This window comes from Neovison vison, chromosome 5 (genome assembly GCF_020171115.1).
Source record: "Neovison vison isolate M4711 chromosome 5, ASM_NN_V1, whole genome shotgun sequence".
NCBI classification, from domain to species: domain Eukaryota; kingdom Metazoa; phylum Chordata; class Mammalia; order Carnivora; family Mustelidae; genus Neogale; species Neogale vison.
Window position 1 is genome coordinate 12,146,682 of NC_058095.1, and position 20,511 is coordinate 12,167,192.

At 45.2% G+C, this 20,511-nt stretch overlaps 1 protein-coding gene across 4 annotated transcripts in view; it reads right to left on the reverse strand.

The window, feature by feature from the left end:
- Nucleotides 1-20,511, reverse strand: part of CEP112 (centrosomal protein 112) — a 424,841-nt gene that overhangs the window by 42,552 nt on the left and 361,778 nt on the right. For all 4 annotated transcript variants that reach the window (XM_044247582.1, XM_044247581.1, XM_044247583.1 and 1 more), the window contains one exon: nucleotides 462-551. In XM_044247582.1, the coding sequence (XP_044103517.1) occupies nucleotides 462-551 (90 nt within the window). The remainder of the gene's footprint in view (nucleotides 1-461; nucleotides 552-20,511) is intronic.

Here is a 20,511-nt window from a genome sequence, read left to right on the forward strand (position 1 = left end):
GGTGGGGTCGGGGGAGGTCCCCTGAATCCACTTGCCTGGGATTGGACAGGCCAGGCTGAGCACGTGACCGGTTCTACCCAATGAGATGGGAAGGGCTGCATGGAAGGCGTATGGTGGCTTCTTCGGAAGGGCGCTCTGGACCCTGCTAGGTCAGCACGGGACACCCAGAGCTGCTGTAGCCCTCTTGGATTGCTTTAGGATGAAGCCATTCCAGGAGGCAGAGTCGTGGGGATGGCAGAGAAGCAGAGTCAGGCCCCGAAGCACTGGGCCCGGCGCCTGCCCTCCCTGCAGACTTCCGGTCACGTGAAGTCATGGGTCCCTAAGCCGTTTATGCCATACAGGGCTGGGCTAATCTGTTCCTTGCGGCCAACGCATCCCAGGGGCAACCGGAGCTACAGAAGCTGCTCGGCCTGGAGACAGGAAGCAGCCAACCAGCCAGCGGCCGCGCGGAGGGCACCTACCTGTTCCTGGGATTCTAGTTCCTTGTGCTGCAGTTTCTTCTCTGCACATCGCACCTGGCTGGCGCGGTTTTCTAGCTCATCTTGTAAAGCCTGAAATAGTGGAAGATGAACACATACACGTTAAAAAAATTGCATCCTCGAAAAGAAGTTTTATCCCTTGAACTGCCATGAAAGCCTCGGCTTGAGCCCTTACTGCTGGTGCCCAGAGCTCAGGCAAACAAAACCCGCCTCTTAAGGTCACACCCAGTTGTTTTCTGCTTTAGGAATCACTAGCGCAACAATTTGCGAACAGAAGACAGACACGTTAGCAGGTGTCAGTTCCGGTTAGAAAAATGTCTCTACTATTCCCAGCACAGAACCACAAGCACACTGCAAAGCATAAAGCCATCGCTAATGAAAGTAGCGTTCAGTCCTCCTGCAGGGTACAGGGCACTCCGAAAAGTGTTGTGACAGCCTAGGAATTGTAGTGGTGGACCAACAGGACGCGTTTCCAAATCATACTAGTAACCTTAAAGGAATCTCTTTATTAAGTCATGAAGGATGGTGTGGAATTTGAGGAGCCTGTAAGAAGTGTATGGAGGGGAGCTCTTTCAGTGGCCAGGTGGCTGCTGGAAACAGAATTTAGGTTAACATGGGGAATTTAGGAACCGTGAGATCAATAAGCATCATTGCCTCCATTACTATTTTAAGAGGTCAATTCGAAAAGAAACAATGCATTCAAACAATCTGATATAATATGGATATGATACACAGAAAGTTACAAGTGAGAAGGACACATAGCACGGTAACTGCAAAGGTGCCAAATAAATTCTCAAAACAAAATTCAGTCAAGACAAAGGACTTCCGGCTGTGTGTCAAGAACTGTGATAGGCACTCTAGATAGAAGAGCAAAAGAAACCAGACAACAAAACGTTCCCTGTTCTCATGGAGCTTATATTACATTGGAGGGGTAGGCAATAAGCAAATAAGTGTAATATATTAGTAGATCCAGGCAGCATCAGCATCTCATCAACGTTTTATGGTCACTCTCGACATGGAAAAACTATGCTTATGATTTGGTCTTTGATTTCAGGAAGTCCACACATTGCCTGAAGCCCATCCAGAGATGAACCCCAGGCCAAGAGCCTCTCATTTAAAAAGTAAAAGCGTTTGAGGATGAGGTTAAAAGCTTTAGGGGCTCCTTGGTATTATGTCTGATTAAAAAACCTCCAGCTCAACCAAGTCTGCCCACGAGCCGGAAGGTGTCCTTGTTTACACTTCTGTTATTGCCGTCTGCGAATGCAACTGTTTCTGTGTTTGCTGATCAAGTCGCAGTTTCTTTTTTCCTTTTGGTAGCTACCAACAGATAGGATCGCATCCGCTTCTCTGATGGCATCATCGGGGAGAGGAAGGATTACTGGAGTGGGAAGAATGTTTGCATGTTTTGTTCCTGGTCTTTCCTGCTCTCCCATCCGCCCTCATCCTGCTGGCAGCGGGATCTTCTGAAGCCGAAATCTAATTATGTCCGTACCCCTGGAAATACTCAAGCAGGACTCCAGCATCCCTGAGATACAGCTCAAGCTCTTGGGCATGGCTCGCAGGGACCTCTGTCTTCTGGCTCTGGCCAGGCTGAGCCCCTTGAAGCCCCAGTGCCCCACTGCTGCTCCAGCCAGGATCGGGTAACCCCGGGAGCTCTCAGGGATGGAGTGGGGTTTATTTCTAACCCTCACTGCAGCCCTGGGCGGTAGGTGTTGCTTCCTCTGCATTAGAGAGCACAGAACTGAGGGTCAGCGAGGTTCCGCAGCCTGCTCAGGTCCCCGTGGCTGGTACTCAGGCACCAGACTGGAATTTTAAAACACCAACTTCACATTCTGTACGTTTTGCTACTCGCGGGGCCTCTTTCTCCCTCTGAACTGTTTTCCCTTTTCTTTGCCTAGAAGCTGCTGCACCTGCTCGGCTTGAGGGCATCAGTCCTGAGAGCTGAGGTGGACTCCTCTGGGCTTCTATGCATCTGGGGCTTCAGAGAGTCAGCGTCCGGGTCCACTCAGGACTGAGGGCCGCAGGAGCTTGGGGCTCTCTCCCCCTCAGGTCTGCAAGCCTAGCGCCAGGCCAGCTTGACGCCTGGCACACACTTGACCCTGAATTCGTGTTCATGGAAGGAGCTAATAAATATCTGAATGAACTCCTGAGGAGATGTACTTCGGTCATCAAGGTTTCCAAATGTCCTTCATGCAGCACATGAAACTAAAGGTTATTATGTTTCTCAAAACAGAATATACAACTACACCTTCCGAATATCTGTATCTAGACACATATATGTATGTGTATGACATTACTGTTACTTGTGGTGATATATTGTCAGTTTCTGCCACAATAAAAAATACGCTTCCTTTATTATTTTTTTAGTTTTATTTTTATCTTTATTTTATTTTTTTAAGATTTATTTGAGAGAGAGATAGTGAGCGAACACATGCTTGTGCGCATGCACGCGGGTGGGAGGGGCAGAGAGAGAGGGAGAGAGAATCCTCAAGCAGACTTCCTGCTGAGCGTGGAGCCCGACACAGGGCTTGATCCCAGGAATCTGAGATCATGACCTGAGCCGAAACCAAGAGTCTGATACTCAACCGACTGAGCCACCCAGGCACCCCTGGTTTTAATTTTTATTTCATAGAAGAAAATAAAGGAGAGATGTACCTTTCTTGTCTTAAACAAAACATAGTTCCTGGCCTCCTGCCTCGTCTCCTTCCTCCTCCAGTAGTAGGCCTGGGAGCGGCCACACGCAGTGTGCCTGTCCTCCTCTCTACCCTCTTGGCATCCCGGCGCACCTGCCAGCCGTCCCCACCACGCTCCTGAGTCCGTTTTCATCACAGTCACTTGTTACCTCCGGAACGCCAAAGCCAGAAGCCAATTTTCTGCTCATCCCATGGCCGTATTTGGCCCTGTTCATGCCTCAGTGTTTTTTGCCCGTGAACTGTGAGGAACTAACTCTGCAGAGTGAAGCCAGGGCCGAAGTAGGCAGGCTGCCACCAAAGTGGGAGGGGCTTGCAGGAGAGCTGGGGTGGGTGTGGCAGAATCAAGAATGGGGCCTCAAGGGAAAGAGGGACTCAGAGGTAACCACAAGGCTGTGACACTGAACGACCACAGACTATGACACCATGAACCACTGAAGGGACAAGGAGCCAGAGCAGTGGGGGCAGGCTGTTTTTTGACAAGCTGAGTTTAAGATGCTGGTGGGACGTCCCAGGGGACCAGTCATACTGGGAAGAGGTTCTGAGCAGCAGAGAGGGGTCTCAGATTAGGTGCAGATGGGACACTTTCTTGGGGATGTAAGTCGAAAGAAAAGAGGTGGTTCGAGACCCTGACTTCCTGCCCCACGGAAGAGCAGGCAGAGGGAGAGGAGGCCAAGGGGGCCGGTGAGAACTTGGGGGTCAGGGAGTGGCTCAGAATTTAGCCTTACAGGACTCTAGCAGAAAGTGTTTCTAACAGAACAGGTCACAGAATTACATCTGCTCCTTTCTCCACACTCCACAGAGGGAAAAGACTAAGTCAACCATATTTTATCAGTATTATCAAACCAGAAGCGAAATCGCATTTGCTTTTGAGAAAGGTACCACTTTTCAAATTTTCTCATAGTTTAAAGATGTAGATGTAAGACATAATCTTTTTAAGGTTAATTGGAGAAAGCAGTATGTCTAGAAATCACTTTTATGATCTGTTAAAAAAATCAGTTTAAACAACTGAAAAGTAACCAAATAATAGACCACTCTCAAAAAAGTTAAGATGTACTTAGATGAAAGGAAAATGACAGTTTATATTGGCAGCTGCTCCTGGTCTCAGATTCTAAAGAATTATTAGGCCATTAGAGTTCCAACCTCGGAATCTGACATAAGGACAATGTGAAAGTGACCACAATTACTCAATCAGCACAAGCAGAACATTCTTTCGAGTTGTGGCTTCTTGATTCAAAAGCCTTTACATCTGACATTTGATACACACACACACACACACACACAAAATCACAACTTTTGGTTTATTCCTGAGAAAAGCCCATGATACTGGAAGGACAGAATGCCCAGCACTGGGTCACAAATGGAAAACGGAATCCAACTTGCCCTGTTAAACTGTTTATTCTGCAAAATCATTCCCCGTCTCTCAGCTCTGCTGTGTTAACTTGCATCATTACTGAAAAGGCAGTTCTTTTCTCCAATTAAGCCTGCCTTTAAATGCCACATAAGTCAGCTTGCTGTAGGAAGGAAGCTACACTGTGCTGACTCTCAGAGTGCTTTGTGGTGGTTGGGAAGAAAGAATGACACTTTCCAGAAGAAAAATGTAAATGGCATAATAAGCTTTGCCAGGACAATGAGGGTATGCCACACTCTTTAAAAGGGAGCATGTTATAAGATAATTTGATTTGTTTGTTTAAAATATGAAAATAATGAGGGCAAATTGAAGTCTGAAGGATTATACATGTCAATGGACTTCTGGGGTGAGGGGAAGGGCTGGTGGCTAATTGACCAGTAAATGGCACCTGTGTCAGTACCAGAGCTTTGCTGTTGGTCTGGGGGAAAGAAAGGGAACTACAGTCGATGTTATTTTCATAAAATTTATAAACACAATTCAAAGAAAACCATTCAACTTGTAAAATCATGCATTAAGGAATTATTTGTAGTCTTATTAAAAACCAAAGTTTCTCTGGAAGTTCTGAATCAATTAAACGAACACGAAATGATGGCACATATATGCTTCTTAATAATGAAGAAATGAAACGAAAGAGTTCACTTCAATTATAAAGTGGTTGAAAAGTTATTTAATGAAGGAAAAAGTCATTGGAAGGGAGAAACATCGTGCTATGGTGATAAAAAAGAAATGGGGCATCTGGCTGGCTCAGTCAGAGGGGCATATGATTCTTGATCTTGGGATCATGGGTTTGAGCCCCACAGTGGGTGGAGAGATTGCTTGGATGGATGGATGGATGGGATGGGTGCATGCATGGACAGCTAGCTAGCTATACAGATGTCGGAATGTTCCCAGTATACAATGCATATGACAGAGGTTTTCACACTTAGTCTTTTAGTGTGACCAGAAGTCTTTCTAGAGATCTGACGTTGCCCTTAGCCAACCTCTTGGCCAGCTCCATAGTTGGAGGTGCGTGTGGGCATCCACTCTGGCCCATGAGAGCCATGACCTTACAATCCTTTCTCAGTAGGCTGCCTGGGCAAGCAAATTTGTCTTCAGCTTGTCACCCAGAATATCTGGCCTCCAGGTTCTCACCAGAGACTGCCATCTCAAACTCTCTGCCTCCCCGATCTTTACCGAAACCTCTGTTGCAAGAAATTTGGAAAAGCCACTTTCTAATCAGAACAGAATCAACAGGAAAAAGCTACCCTCCCTTGAGTCACTTCTGGAAATACTGTCAGCGGAGTGAGCACTTACCATTTTGTTGTGCAGACTGTAGGAGCATGCCTTCCTGCTTTTTAAGAGTTTTCAGACCAGTTCTCACTGACTTGACATTTCATGCATTTTACACTTATTTTCTGCCTCATCCTGTGTTGCCAAGTTTTGGGAAAATGCCTATGTCTGACGTTTTCACAAAGCATACACTGAGGGGCAAAGGAAAAAGGACCCTTTCCTTGGTTCTCTCCCCTAGACCATGTTCTACATGTTCTCTGGGAAGTGGGAATCTTGAATAGCGTAGAGTTCTTTTATTTGAAGAAACTGGGTTAAAGCATACGTAGACCATAAAATCATGGATTAAGTTTTGCCCTGTATAAACACAACATTGGGGTCTTCAAAGTCATTGATCTTGAAGACTTTGGGTTAGGTCTGTGGTCACGAAATGAGGAAGCAGATGAGCCTCTGGTGGGTGAAATGCAGAAAGGGGCCTCATTAGCAGCAAGTGCCACAGTTTAATAAGCGCAGCGGAGTTTAATAAGCAAAAAATCAGAATATTGGTACCGAAGAAGCTGCCCCAAAGAAGTCCGCCTGGCATACTACTCCCCCTACTTTTGTGTATGTTTGAAAGTTTCCATAATAAAAAGCTAAAAAAAATTTTAAGCTTCTCTTACTTAAAAAACATGAAGTCACCATATCTTTCATGAGGTTTGAATTTACTATCTCACCTCAGAGAAGACATGATTCATTCATCATTCAAAGGGTAGGAGAGATAGAGGACTTCCCCATGTGTATTTTAAATATAAGTTAAGAATGCAAGGAGTGATGTTCATATTTTGGCCTAAGGAGAAGATAACTAGAAAGGGAAGGCTTATTTATATTTTTATTAGGATATAATTTACGGACGGTAAAATTCCAGGTTTAATTTTTTAACGGAAGTGGTCTGTTTTCTATTCAAAACATGTAAGATGACTTAAAAGTTTGTGTCATAAAATACCTAGTAAGATTATAAAATCTTGATATAAACCATCATCCCCTGATTGGTTTTTCCATCAACCAGAAATGACACCTGATCTGTGACTACGGAGAAGAGACACTAATTATGAAGGGGAAAGAGGCGTGACTCTCATTTAAACCTTAATTGCCTTTTCAATAACACCCACATTTGTGTAAGGAGCACCACTTTGATTCAGTTTACAAACGGCGCTGACAGTATTTCTGATGAGTCGGTTTTCTTTGGCATGTCAATGGACAGAGAAACAGCAGCTGATTTTCTTTCTACTATTGCTAACTAAAAGCTAAGGAAAAATGAAAGAAAAGTAACAAAATCTCACTATTTTTATGCCAGATTTATAGACTTTTTTTTTTTTTTAAAGCACATCTTGAGCAACTAGGATACAGCAGGAACACCAAGCCCCATCCCCCAGATGAGCAGCTCTGACCCTGAGGGGGAGGGAAGATGACACAAAGGCGGAGTCACATTTTTCCTGGGTGGTCTCCCCGGCTATGTACAGAGGCCACTATAGCTCCTGTCTGATTTTATTATTATTTTTTTAATAGGCTAAATCTACTAGCAAAAATAATGAGTCTTCAACTGAAATGTCAGTCAAGATTTCTTTCAAAGTGATTTCTTCATTGAGACCTACCCAGGACGAATAACAAATCATAAGAAAGTTTTATTAGTGATTCTACAGTGATGAGAGAACGGGCTCATACTACAGATCTAAAGAAAACCAGAACCACAGATACTGCAGTGTGTGTGTGTGTGTGTGTGTGTGTGTGTGTCTTTCTCTCTCTCTCTATATATATATATATTATGGCTTACAGTCAGGTTTTTAATTTTTTTTTCACATTCCAAGCAAGCACTTTTTTTTTCTTTCTTTTTTTAACCTTCATAATTCAGTCTCCAGTGGTACTGGTACGAAGAAAAGGAGATCTTTGGGGGGTGTTAACTCCATACATATGTTGCTCTTCACATCAAGCAAGATTCCTTTCAGGTGCAAAGTTTCTAGTCCTTGTAACAACAAACCACATGTATGAGAAATTGCACTTGGACGTGAGCCACTGCTATAGTATGTAGTAGGCTACTGATTCAACATGAAAGGCAAAGGTATTGTGGCCAGCATGAAAAACAAGAGACGTGTTTTCACCCAAGAATAAAAAAGTTTTTTACTTATTCTCTCTCATGTACGTGCCTATTTTCAGGCTTTTAAAATTCCTGAAGAACTTCCTTCAAAAGTCCTAAAAATGCACTTTTAAAAATGTTGCTCTTTCCTGGTCTTAACCCGGGTTTTAGGAACAGAAATCATGCTATTCCAAGACCACGACCTAGGGAAACTGGCTTCCCCTGACGCACCCCATCGGTGTTTCCTGAGTCACATAAAGACCCACCTGACCTGACCCAAGTCTCCTCTTCAAGAAGCCAGTATCTTTCTACTCAGGAAATCCAAAGCACAGGTTCTTATCTCGGGTAGCAGAAATGAGGATCAAGTTCAAGAACCACAGCTAGAATGGTTCAGGATCATGGAGGAGGGCAGAAGAGTGAAAAGTGTTGACATCTGGCAGACCACCCCCCTTCTGCACAAGCTCAGGGAAGAGGGAGCGCCCGGAAGTCATTCATTTCCATTTTGACTTTCTTATAATGGCGAATCATCCACACGCGTGATCCCTTGGGCCTGCAGCATTCATTCCAACAAACCCTGACTTCTTCCTCCTTTGAAACTGAAGAAGGGACATGCCGGCTGAGAGACAAGGCAGTTGAAGGAAAGGCTACGGGGCTCCCTGTGGAGGTGGCTGGGTGCTGTCCTTAACCAAGGGGGACGGTGGACAGGGCAGAATTAAAACATATGGAAAGGAAGAGAGAAAATAAGTCTCTGTGTGAAATAGATTCAATGGTAGTATGAGTGATGACCACGTGCTTGCACACTGCCGAGAGAGAGAGAGAGAGCTCATGAAGGAAGCAGTCTGGGGAGCGAGATCTTGAGTTGGGTGTTAGAGCTGGAGCACGCACCATGACATCAGCGTCCCCTGTCCCGCAGGCAGTGACCCCCCAGCTCCAGCAAGGGCCTTCCTGCTCAGAGCCCTAGTTCATCTCCACACACATCTCCCGTGTCCCCTAGTGTGGGTCTCCCACTGTCTCTGTGTGCACATGGGTGCCTCACCGTCATCTCAGATGCATCAAGTCTAAGACCAGACTCAGGGTGTTCCCCTCCTCCCCCGGCTTCCCTCCCTGCTGTCCTTGCCATCAGCCATACAGCCGTCTTTCTGCCACCCCCTGGGTTTAAACTCACAGCCCCCTGTGGGCCATCCCTCTTCCAATTCTCAGGCCCGGTTGGTTGCCCAAGATCCTTCAAACTCTATTTGAAGGCACTCTTACTTCTGCCTTCCTTTTTGCATACTGGGATTCCGCATTTTTCCCGGTTGTGACCCCCTGCAACCCTTGGGAGACAAATTTTTTTCAAAGACCATCTTTTTATGTCATTCTCCATCTCCACAAACATAAATGCCTGACCATCACTTAACCCTGTCAAGGTTAACATCCATCTACCTAGTTCTGAATCCCTCCACGGTTTTGCTTACTGTGCGCAGCATAATAACTCAAAGCTCCCGCGTCCGCTCCCACATGTCAGATGCTGTGCTACCATGTTAGCTCCTATGTCAGGCCCTGTGTTAGGAGCCTTAAGTACTCCCCTTCTTTTCACAATAACTCTCGGAGAAGCCCCACTGGGAGGGAGGGAGCTGAGGCTGCCACAGATTGCCCAAGCTTTCCAGGTAGAAGTCATAAAGAGAGTAACCGGCCCCGGGTCAGCCACACCTGGAAGGAGGGAAGGTGCTGCCTGAGCACTGGGCTCTTCTGCCTCTCTGCCTCCGCTTGCTGCTACCAAGATGCCCCCCCGACCTCCCCACTGCCCTGTGGGCCTCTGTTCTCTGTTCCTTTCTTCATCTTATCTAGAATGCCTCCAACTGTCTCTGCTAATGCTTTCCTTCAAAAGCTTTCAGTGACTCCAAATGATCTGGGTCTGGTCTTAAGATACTTAGTCTTTAACTTAATGAATCAAAATGTATAAAAGGCAGGAAGAGGGGCACATGAGTGGCTCAGTGGGTTAAAGCCTCTGCTTTCAGCTCAGGTCATGTTCCCAGGGTCCTGGGATCGAGCCCCACATCGGGCTCTCTGCTCCACGGAGAGCCTGTTTCCTCCTCTCTCGCCTGCCTCTCTTGCCTACTTGTAATCTCTGTCTGTTAAATAAATAAATAAAGTCTTAAAAAAATAAATAAAAGGCAGGAAGAAAAAAGTTTCTATGTCACGGATTCAATAGTAGTAATGATGCCAGTGGTTTGCTTATCTGAGTATGGTGTCACAAGAGAAGGGCATTACATCGTATTCTGGGTTGACTTGCATGCCCTCAAAAAAACCTGTTGAAGTCCTAACCCTCAGAACCTCAAAACATGACCTTATTTGGAAATGGAGTCCTTGAAGATGGAATTAGTTAAGAAGAGGTCATACTGGACAAGAGTAGGCCCTTAATCCAGTAAGGTTGGTGTTCTTATACAAATAGAAACATGGGAAAAGGTTGGCCATGTGACACTGGAAGGAGAGATTGGACAGAGAGCCATCTGCGAGCAAAGGACCTTGGGGATTGCTGGGAAACACCAGGAGGTAATGAACGAGGGAGGCATGGCCCTGCTTACACCTTGATTTTAGACATTTTGTCTCTAGAACTGTGAGATGGTAACTTTCTGTTGTTTAAGCCATTTAATTTTTGTTACTTGGTGATGGCAGCCCTAGGGAACTCATATACCAAGGAACTTCCTGTGTCTTACACATTTTCTCTCTGAAACACTGTATCACGTGTGCACACCCAATCCACACCCCCACAAGCAAACACACACATGCACGCACATTCCTTTTGTACTACCTAGTTCTAGACCTCATTTTGCCCACGTGAGGACCAACTGCATTGTCATTATGTGGCAATCTGGAAACTTGGAGGTTTTCTCCAATGCATCTCCAATGTATTCATTGGCAAGTCTATCGTTTTGTGTCCATGCTTCTATCAGGTTATAAATGCAGTCGTTCCAGCAAAACACTGGTGCGTTCCTATACCATGAAAGCCAAGAGGCCCAAGACATGGAGTCTTGGTCCATGTCTTAGTGGACTAAGACTTACCTTAGTTCCTAGGTAAGCCTGTTTCCAGCCTTCCCACATTCACAGAGGGATGGAAATTATAGATGCCACATAAAGTATTCCCTTTCTCTCTGTTTTATTTTTTTCTTCCTTCTTCCTTCCTCCCTCCCTCCTTTCCTTTCTTCCTTCTTTCCTTCCTTCCTTTTCTTTTTCTTTCCTTCCTCCCTTTTCTTTTTTCTTTTCCTTTTTTTACTTTACTTTTTCTTTCCTTTCCCTACCCCACCCCTTCCTTCCTTCCTTCCTTCTTTCTTTTTCCTAAGATACTATGATATCTGGAGCCAATACTTACAAAGAAAGAAGTTTCAAACTTTCCGTTTAAACCACTTAGAATGAGAGGATTTACAAAGATCCTGCTTAATGTTCAGCTGACACATTGTCAAAAACATTTATCATGCAACCTTTTGAAGTTTCTTCCACTCCCTTTTCGTTATTAAAGCTTGGATTGCAGTTGGTTATCAACAACAAAGCACACATGTGATAGTGTTTTTAGAGTCCGTCTTCTAGTCTGATTTCTGAACTACTAAGCAAAATTAAATTCTCTTGATCAGAAAAATGATTAGTGACCTAGTTTTCATGTGGAACGCACAACACAAGTGATCTCCGAAATCACTTCTATGCGGACCCAGAGACAGAGGAGGGGACTGGGAAATTTCACTTAAGTGTTTTATAATGCTTTAAATTGTAAGACTCTTCAGATAGAAGAATGGGACACTTTAAGTTTGCCTACAATTCTTTCGGTGCCAATTAGGAAACAGTGACCTACATCATTGAGATTTCTCTGGCAACTTCGTCCTAGTATAAATTTCTTCACATTGAGAAAAACTCCAGTTCACATTTTCCCAAGAGGAATCAAAAGTCTTTCTAAATAATTCCACTGAATAATGTTTTTTAAATGTATGCAATACATTTAGGCCTCATCTGGAAAGCAAAAAGTTGGGTGAGGCGTGGTCTTACTTTTTAAGGAGCCTACACCATCACAGAAGGTATGCAGTGAGGACAAAAAGCAGGGAGCCCAAGAAGCGTGTTAAGCCTCTGACTGAGAAAACAAAAGAAAAGAGGGAGGACAGAGGAAGGAGTTCAAGGACACCACAAAGAAGCAGGCAGATAAATACAGAATGGGGGACATCCTACAGGACCAGTGGCTTGGTTTTTGTAAGAAGTCGACAGCATGGAGTAAAAAGTAAGGGTCTGCTTTCAACTGAAAAAGACACAAGGCAAATAGCACCACATGTAATGTTTGGATCTTGCTTGAATCCTGATTCGGACCAATCAACTGCAAAGTGGCATTTTAAACTCAAGGGAGGATATATCTAGTTATGTAACAGAGGTTTGATGACACTAAAAGACAACTGTTAATTTTCTTTGATATGACAGTGCCACCGTGGCTGTGTGGGACAATGTCCACATTTTCGGAGAGGCATTCTGAAATAGCCAGCGGATAGCCTGCTAACTGGGGAGAAAAGATAAAGTACCTGCAGCCAGATCTTGTTAATGTTGAAGCTGCGTGATGGGCAGTTACTGAAGCTGGGTATAGAGGGTCTGTTCTCTCTATGTTGGGTAGGTGTGCAAATTTTCGTATTAAAATTTAAAAATATTTGTATACAATAAAACGACATGGGGTGGGGTGAGGCGGGAGAATGAAATTATCAGGAAAGTCTTCAGGGGGAAAGTGGCTCTTGGGGGGAAACCTTGAGTGACAGTTGCGATTTGGATGGGCAGATGGGGGAAGGGGAGGAACTGTCTGCCAAAGGAACAGCATTTGCAAAGTAAATCAGAGGAAAATGGGGGTGCACTTAGCCGAGAACCTGGAGTCCAAAGAAGCAGCCCCTGGGAAGGTAAGGTGCTCCTGAAAACAGAGTCAAGTTCAGAGCAAAGAGGCCTTGAAGGCCAGGCTGAGTTTACACAATTTGGTGAAGAGGAGATGCCCTTTTGTGCTGTGCTTACACTTAAGAAAAGTACACGTAATTAATTCCTAGATACCAATGACGCACGTCCCAGGCTTAGCACATCCAAAACTGGATGGATTATCGGGTCTCCTACTTTCTTCCCCTCTCCCCCTACCCACACCACCTCTTTGCCTAAATGTATTTATGTCCCTATGTATTCAGAGCTGGATTAATGGACCCCATATTCCTCCAGTCATCCGAATCAGGAAGCTCAAAGATACACCTGAATTTTCCTTACCCTTAAATCTCCTGCTAGACCATCTGCCTGCCTTCCAACTGCTTCTCTTCTCCGGCCCACTGCTACTGCCCTTGCTGATTCTCCCCTGAGCTATGAACGCAGGCACAGGTCTCTCCTTTCCAACTCTCCACTGCCACAGTAATGTCCCTATCGACTTCTTCCCACGTCTATGAACAGCACCAGCAACACCCACACAATCCAGACAGTTATCTCCAAGGAGAAGGCTCAGGAGGTAGCCGCACCAACTTGCTTTCATTCCACTCAGCCCCCTCCCCCAGAGTCCTGGTTTTCCTCACCAAGCCTTGGGGATTCAGTCTCAATACCTTTGGTTGGGCCCATGTGGAGCCATCTCAGTTGATATTCTCGGACTGTGTTGTCAGAGCTTCCTCTCTTGTCTCTACTCATTCCAGGGGGCTCCTCTCAGCCAGTTCTCCACAGAGCAGCCAATTATCCAGGAGTTACCTAGAAGTTATCGTCGAATCTCTTTCCCTCCTCACTTCCCCTGCCACCTGCGATTCATCAGTAAGTTCTGTTGACTCTACCTTACCACACACACAACCCACCCCCTTTCTCCACCTCTGCTTCCACCAGCCCCATCTGAGCCATGGCTTTCACCTGAAGACTCCCACAGTAGCCTCCGGTCTCCCTTCCTCTCCCGCCTCCACCTTCTGCACACAGTAGTCAGCTTCACCCATCTCAAGCGTGAATGGCTCTCACCTGCTCAAAACTCCCCAGTGGCTTAGCATCACACTTGGAATAATACCCCACTTTCCCTGAGGCGGGTGAGGCCCTCACTACTGGGCTGCCACATGTCCCTCAGGCCTCCTCTATCAGCCTCTCTCTGGCCCTCCTGCTCTAGCCACATGCTGGCTTCCTTTTGTTCTTGGAACATCACCAAATTTATTACCACCGTTGAGACTTGCAACTAGCTCTTCCCTTCTTTCAGGAACATTGTCTCCATGACCTTCACGTGGTCAGTTTCTTGGAGCTAGTCTCAGATCAGAAGCCCTTCCTTGGGGACGCCTTTCCTGACCATGCAGCCGAGACTGGCCACCTGGTCATCCTTTATGACATCCCACCTAAGGTCTTCACAGAACACTTAGTACCACTTGATACTTTTCTTCTTTATTTTCTGTTTTTCTTTTCTTTAGAAGACCCTATGAAGGCCAGGAATGGATCCTGTTTACCACTGAATTCCAGGGACCAAGAATAGAGCTTGGCATATTAGAAGGGGCTCAATAAATACTTGCTGTAGAGTATCTGGTCATGTCCTCCTCTCTCAAAAATATTCCAAAGGTTCATGCGTAGTCTTCAGGCATTGCCTCTAGGATTCCTGCCTCCCAGTCTGTCTCCACCATGCACCACCCTTGGCCACCCCTCTTACTGCAACCACACCGGCTCTCTGAGTCTGGCATGCCTGTCATTTTGCTGCCATCTTGCTTTATATATTCCTTTTTATCTGGAGCATGACTTTGCCACTTAATATTTAATGATCTCTCTCCACACATCCTTTCGATCCCAGCTTAGACATCACTCTTGTGGAGCAACCTCTCCAGTCAGGCCTGCTAGAACTCCCGGGGCACCATGGCCTCTCTTTGGTAGCCCCATCAGGATCATAACTCTTAATTTACATCTGTGATTGTTTTGACTGGCATCTGTCTCTCCTTCGAGCCATATTTCCCATGAGGGCAGGGGCTGGTCTTGGCATTGATTTTAAAGACCACTGCATTAAAAAGCTCATTCTCCTGAGAAATGAAACTTGCTGACAGTGGGGGCAGAGAAATGTGAATTATTTCTGAATTCCAGTCTGAAAGTACAATAACAAACATGAACTTCGATGCTCCTAAATACGCAGCAAAAATTACATTCATGATGAAATTATGAGACCTTTAATTTGATGATTTATGCTGCTTTTTTAAGATGAAAGTTTCTGAGGGGCGCCTGGCTGGCTCAGTCGGTGGAACATGCGACTCTTGATCTTGGGGTCATGAGTTTGAGCCCCACACTGAGTGTAGAGCTCACACACAAAAAGAAGATGAAAGTTTCAGAAGTTTCCAAATGGATTTTTTTTTGTAATTTTGAGGTTTCCCATGTGAGTTAAGAAAACGAAAAAGATTAAAATTTTTTTTGAGTTACTGGATTAACAATGGCTATTGTCAGGAATGTGTTTTCCCTCAATCACTGTACAGCAGTACATGACAAATACAAAGAAAAGGCCATAATAATGCTTCCACAGCTTTCAAATCAGCTTTAATCAGAGACAATGATGTGCAAGGTGAACCATGATTTCATGAACTAGCTTGGACCCAGCACACTTAAAGTAGGGATGCAAATAGTTAAAAAAAATATTTTTAAGCAACAAAACAAAACCAAAAAACCAAGGCTGGTTCTTGGCAGAGCTTAGCCAAAACATACTTCTCAACCTTAACTTTTCATCAAAGACTTTCCTTTACTAATGAATTATGCCTGGAACTGAAACTAGAAGGCCAGCACGGCCCCTTTGAAATGAACCACCACAAACCAAACACCTACGGCTTCAGATGAGTGTTGTTTCTCTCCAAAATGGACAAAACTCATTTCAGTGCATTACCTGATTCATATCCTTAAAAAAGATGTGGTCTAGGAAATCCAACGTTTTAATTTTTAAAAATTCTGTTTCCTCATTGATTTATTGCTAGCATGGCTTCTTAGTCCAACTTCTGAATAGCTAAGACCTCTCAACCTCTCACTAGTAGAGGAAACTTTGTTCTAGGACCTGATATCAATTTTAAACACTTGTTTTACGCCCCCCCCACAGCCCCAGTTTTTACGTCTGACTTCTAATTGTCAAGTAATACGTGCCATGAGGGAAAATCAACAAGCATAAAGAGGAAAATAAACTTCCCTACTCCTTGCACTCAGACATAATGAGCACTCAAACCGTGGCTTCCCCCACGCATGTGAAACAGCATGTTGAACTTGTAGGACTCACTGAGTGTGATCATGGGAGCCCCCATCCTCTGTTCCTGAAATCCTGCTTAGCGGAGGTAGCTTCTCTCCCATTCCTTGGTGAAAACTCAGAAGGGACCCTGATTTTCGGTTCACCTTAGTCCGACAGTGACTTTAAATTGGACACATACTGTTACTCCATTTGGATTATTCTTGACAAATTTAAATTGTTCCTAAAGGCAATTTCATCTAAGGCAAGACAGATTTAAAGGACTCCTGAGTGCCATTCTATGGCTTATTATGAACATACTTTTGCTTTCTGTTTCTCTTTGACCCAAGGTCCTGAAGCAAGTGGGTGGTCCTGGGGGAACCCTGTACCCCAACATCCCTGGTGATGGCTGGGATTGGACTGGAGACTTGTTATAATTTACTCTCCCCTGGGACTAACCTCCTAACATTTGTCTTCACCCTGCCTCCTGGCTTCCGCTCTTGGCTGCAGTTCTCTTTGTACATTGATTTTGGCCTGTGTGAGGATGGAGTGGCCCTCCTCACTCACCTCTCTCTCTTCTGCACAGAGAAGGCACATCGAGTGGGACTCTACTGCCCCAGGCCCCTTTAATGATTATGTATCCAAGGCCCACTGTGTTCAACGGAACAATTTCTGAGATGCTCTATGTGAGGGAAATCAGGGCATGAAATTAACGGTGCTCGCCGTCACAGAGGAAGTATACTGCTCCCCATAACTCATGGAGAAGACCCACAGAAGAGGAATAGTAGAACAAAAAATAAACACTTCTTCATGTGCCTCTTTTAGATCTCTGAGGAGACTAAAGTATTCAGTATTTATGTGTCAGGTGGAAAGGAGCCCAGAGAAAATGATGTCTAATACTGCTTATATCCTAGGCAGGAGGACTTCCAAAGAGTTTTGAAATACAGCATATTACGAATGCTTGAGAAAGTAACATGAAACAGGCCAAGGCTATCCGCACCGCCCCCTCATTGTGTACCCACGGCCCTCTTCCCTCTGAGTGGCAGAGCCCAGACAAACATATAATTTCTGCTGTGCCATGGGGCTTCAAAAGGGTTTTGAGGCACAAAAAAAGCCTCGGCTTTCTCACCAGCAAATATAAATAGTGACCAAAATAGTATCAGAAGGTAAGCAGGGTCAGAGCTGTCTGGGCTGGCGCTCATTTTCACTTTTGATGAGAGCATGTGAGCAAGTCTCCGCTCTGTGCAGGTGGGTGCCAGGGGTGACACCCGGAAGGAGGTGGGTGCCAGGGGTGACACCCGGAAGCAGGGGCTGGACGGGGCTCGCAGCACAGAGCCCGTATTGGTGCCAAAAATCACCAGTGTCCTGCTGAGGAGGCTCAGGCTGGGCCAGGAGGGAAGGAAAAAGTGGGCATAAAACCCAGGGAAGGTGGGCTGGAGGCACAGAAGAAACGGGAAAACACCAGAGAAGTCTTCAAAGGGGAGCACCTGGACAGCCCAGACCACACTATAATCTCCACACAGCACCCATGCTCACTTTCCCTGTGTGCTTTACAGGGTTCCTGCGCTTTGGTGGAAGGCAGGTAGATGATACACGGCAAGTGAGTATTCTGGTGGCTTTACAGAAATAGAGAACATAGGATGTGAGGGGAGCGTGGCTTTCGAGCACAAAGTCGTGGTCCCAGGGGTTACCGGGTATGCAGCCAATTAGAACCTGCTGATATAATTAACACTATAACACAGCCTCCTGGAATTGCTGTTCTTATTTTGGGGAACTACAAGCCCAACTCTGCAAAGGATACAAATTATATTAACTTTAGAAACAAAAACATAAGAAAATCTAAATATAGCCATTTAAGGAAAACCTATACTACCTAAAGAACAATTTTGAAGTTATTTTAAGAGTTATACCACATTACTGTGCTGCCCCCACTGGTTCCCACAAACACACACAGGTGAGGCAAAATTCAAAATTTTCACAAATATAGTCTATTCCCATCCCTCCAATTCTTTAATCGCTATTATTTCCTTCCGTGTCAGGTCAGTTTACTTTCCTTCTTCCCTTAGCTCCTCTCCGAGGAGCTGAAGAAGACTTGATCTGCCTCTTCTCTCTTCATCTGTGCGGACCAGCTTCTCAGCCACCCTTCTAAAGGAGGCTTTGAATGCCAGCTCCTTAAACCTGGAATATGCTCCTCATCTAAATTATGCAAGCATCTGCTACCTTCTCTTCTTCAGAAAGAATTTGATGTTTCCCGAGAGACTATGTCCCTTTGAGCTCCAAACCCAACCTCTCTCCCCCTTCCCCCTCTATCTCTCCCTGTTTTCTCCCTCCCTCCATGCCTCCTTCTCTCTCTCTCTGCTCGCGATGTAAATGTGTAACATTTTTAGGGCGATTCTGTTTGTTACATTTAATTTACTCTGAGTTGCGATAACCCAACTGATCAAAATGTACGAAAGTCACCCAGCCAGATATTTTACAAAGTCCCTTTTTGTCCTCTATATATCGCCAGAAGTTTTTACCACTGACTTGGTATTTATTGGCCACTTACATAAAGATGAAACCGCCTAACAGTACAGGCATCTGTCAGTTCACTCTTGTCCTGTTACCTGTGGATTCAGAACGTGACCCAGTCCTGGCCTTCCTCCTTCTCAGCTACAATCATAGGACCTCAGGGTCCTCATTAATCAGCCATCAGTGTCCCTAGTCACCTTCCTAGTTCCAACTTTTTCTCTCCTCTGAAAACCTTAACTTCACCTCCATTTTGGCAATCCACTCTACTGCTGTATCATACATATATCCTCCTCTTATTTAGAATCGGTGCATCTCTAACAAATTAAGCAATCCCATATGCTGATCTAATAAAAGGAACATCATCATCCAAGATTTATATACAGGGAAACAGTGGGTGTATTTAGGCCATAAAAAGGTCTACTCTGGTTGATGCTTCGAGTACATGTGGAAATAGAAGACGAGGGGTGGATGGGCCGGTTGAGCTGTTTATGTCTCACTGGGCCATGAGGAACAGTTCAAAGGTCTGGGTGGGGGAGTGATACGATTAGGTCTGTTTAGATCTACAGCTGATTTATCTGTTCGGGTGATACATGAAGGAGCTGGATGGGAGGGAACAGGGAGACAGAGGAAGAGTCCAGGAGAGAAGTCACAAGCGTACATCGCACTGAGGGAATGCTCATAGAGAGGAAAGGGTGAATTTAAGGCACAGAAACAACTGGCTCTGTGTAGGAGGCCAGGAAGGGAAGAATCAGCTGAGGATCTCAGTGTAAGTTAAGTCATGAGCAGTAAGAGTGAGGAGGAAGTGTGTTGAGTTCTAGATGCCGAGATCATCCATAATGACATGTCTATTCAGTCTTGAACTTGAGGGAAAACCAGGGTCAGGAGTTCAAAGTTGTGATTCTTCTGCAGAGTAATCAGAGTTGGAATTGGACTTTGTTTGCTGAGGGAAATAGAATAAGGGGGAAAAAAATCATACAGTGGTGGTGCAGAATTTATACTGAGGGCTCCTGAAGAGAAACGAAGAGCCAGTGAATATAGCCATAGAAGACATTTTAAGTAGCAGGAAATCCAGGGAGCCAAGGAAGAAGAGAATTTCAAGGAGGTGGTTATCAGAACTGAAGGCTGTTCAGAGCAGCTGGGGAGATGCACGACTGATCTCTCCCCCACCACCATCATCACTGGTGCGATCACCTTGTGACAACCATTGCTGACAGTTGGCTGGGAAGTGGGAGGAAATCCGTCATTTCCAAGAACGTGTTTTTACTAGTTGGTAGATGTAAATCCCAAATTCGTTTCTTCATTCAACAAAAATGTACTGGGTCTTACTGTTTGCCAGATACTGAACTGGGCACTAGGGTATAAAGCAAAGAACGAGAAAGAATGCACGGCGAGAAAGCAGAGATGAGCGGAGTCCTACTCTGGTAAGAACCTGGAGCTGCAACAGGCGGAGAGGGGAAAGTGGTCTAGGTGGGGGTATGAGTCAGAGTCAAGTCAAAGTTCGGTTCTTTGGGGGAAGAACTGGACAAGATTACTTAACCTTTAGTGTCTGACATACTAGATTGTCCTAAGTGTACTGTGGGACCCTTTCACCATTTGTAACAGTTTCCCTTGAAAAATGTGCTCAGAGTTTCCATCTGGGATGCAAGGAACACATCTTTCCCTACAGTAGTCTTGGTATTGTAGTCAGTTCAAATGCGGGGGTTCATGGTGTTAATGAGAGACAGGATTCTAAGACCAGGAGGTGAAAAACAGAGAACATGATGCCATAAAGGAGCATTACGAGGGACGACGTGATACTGAGGGCCTTGCTGGCAACATGATGGGACAGGAAGGCACAGGAAGTGGGAGACTACGAATCATAGTATGATCACAGGTGTGGACTT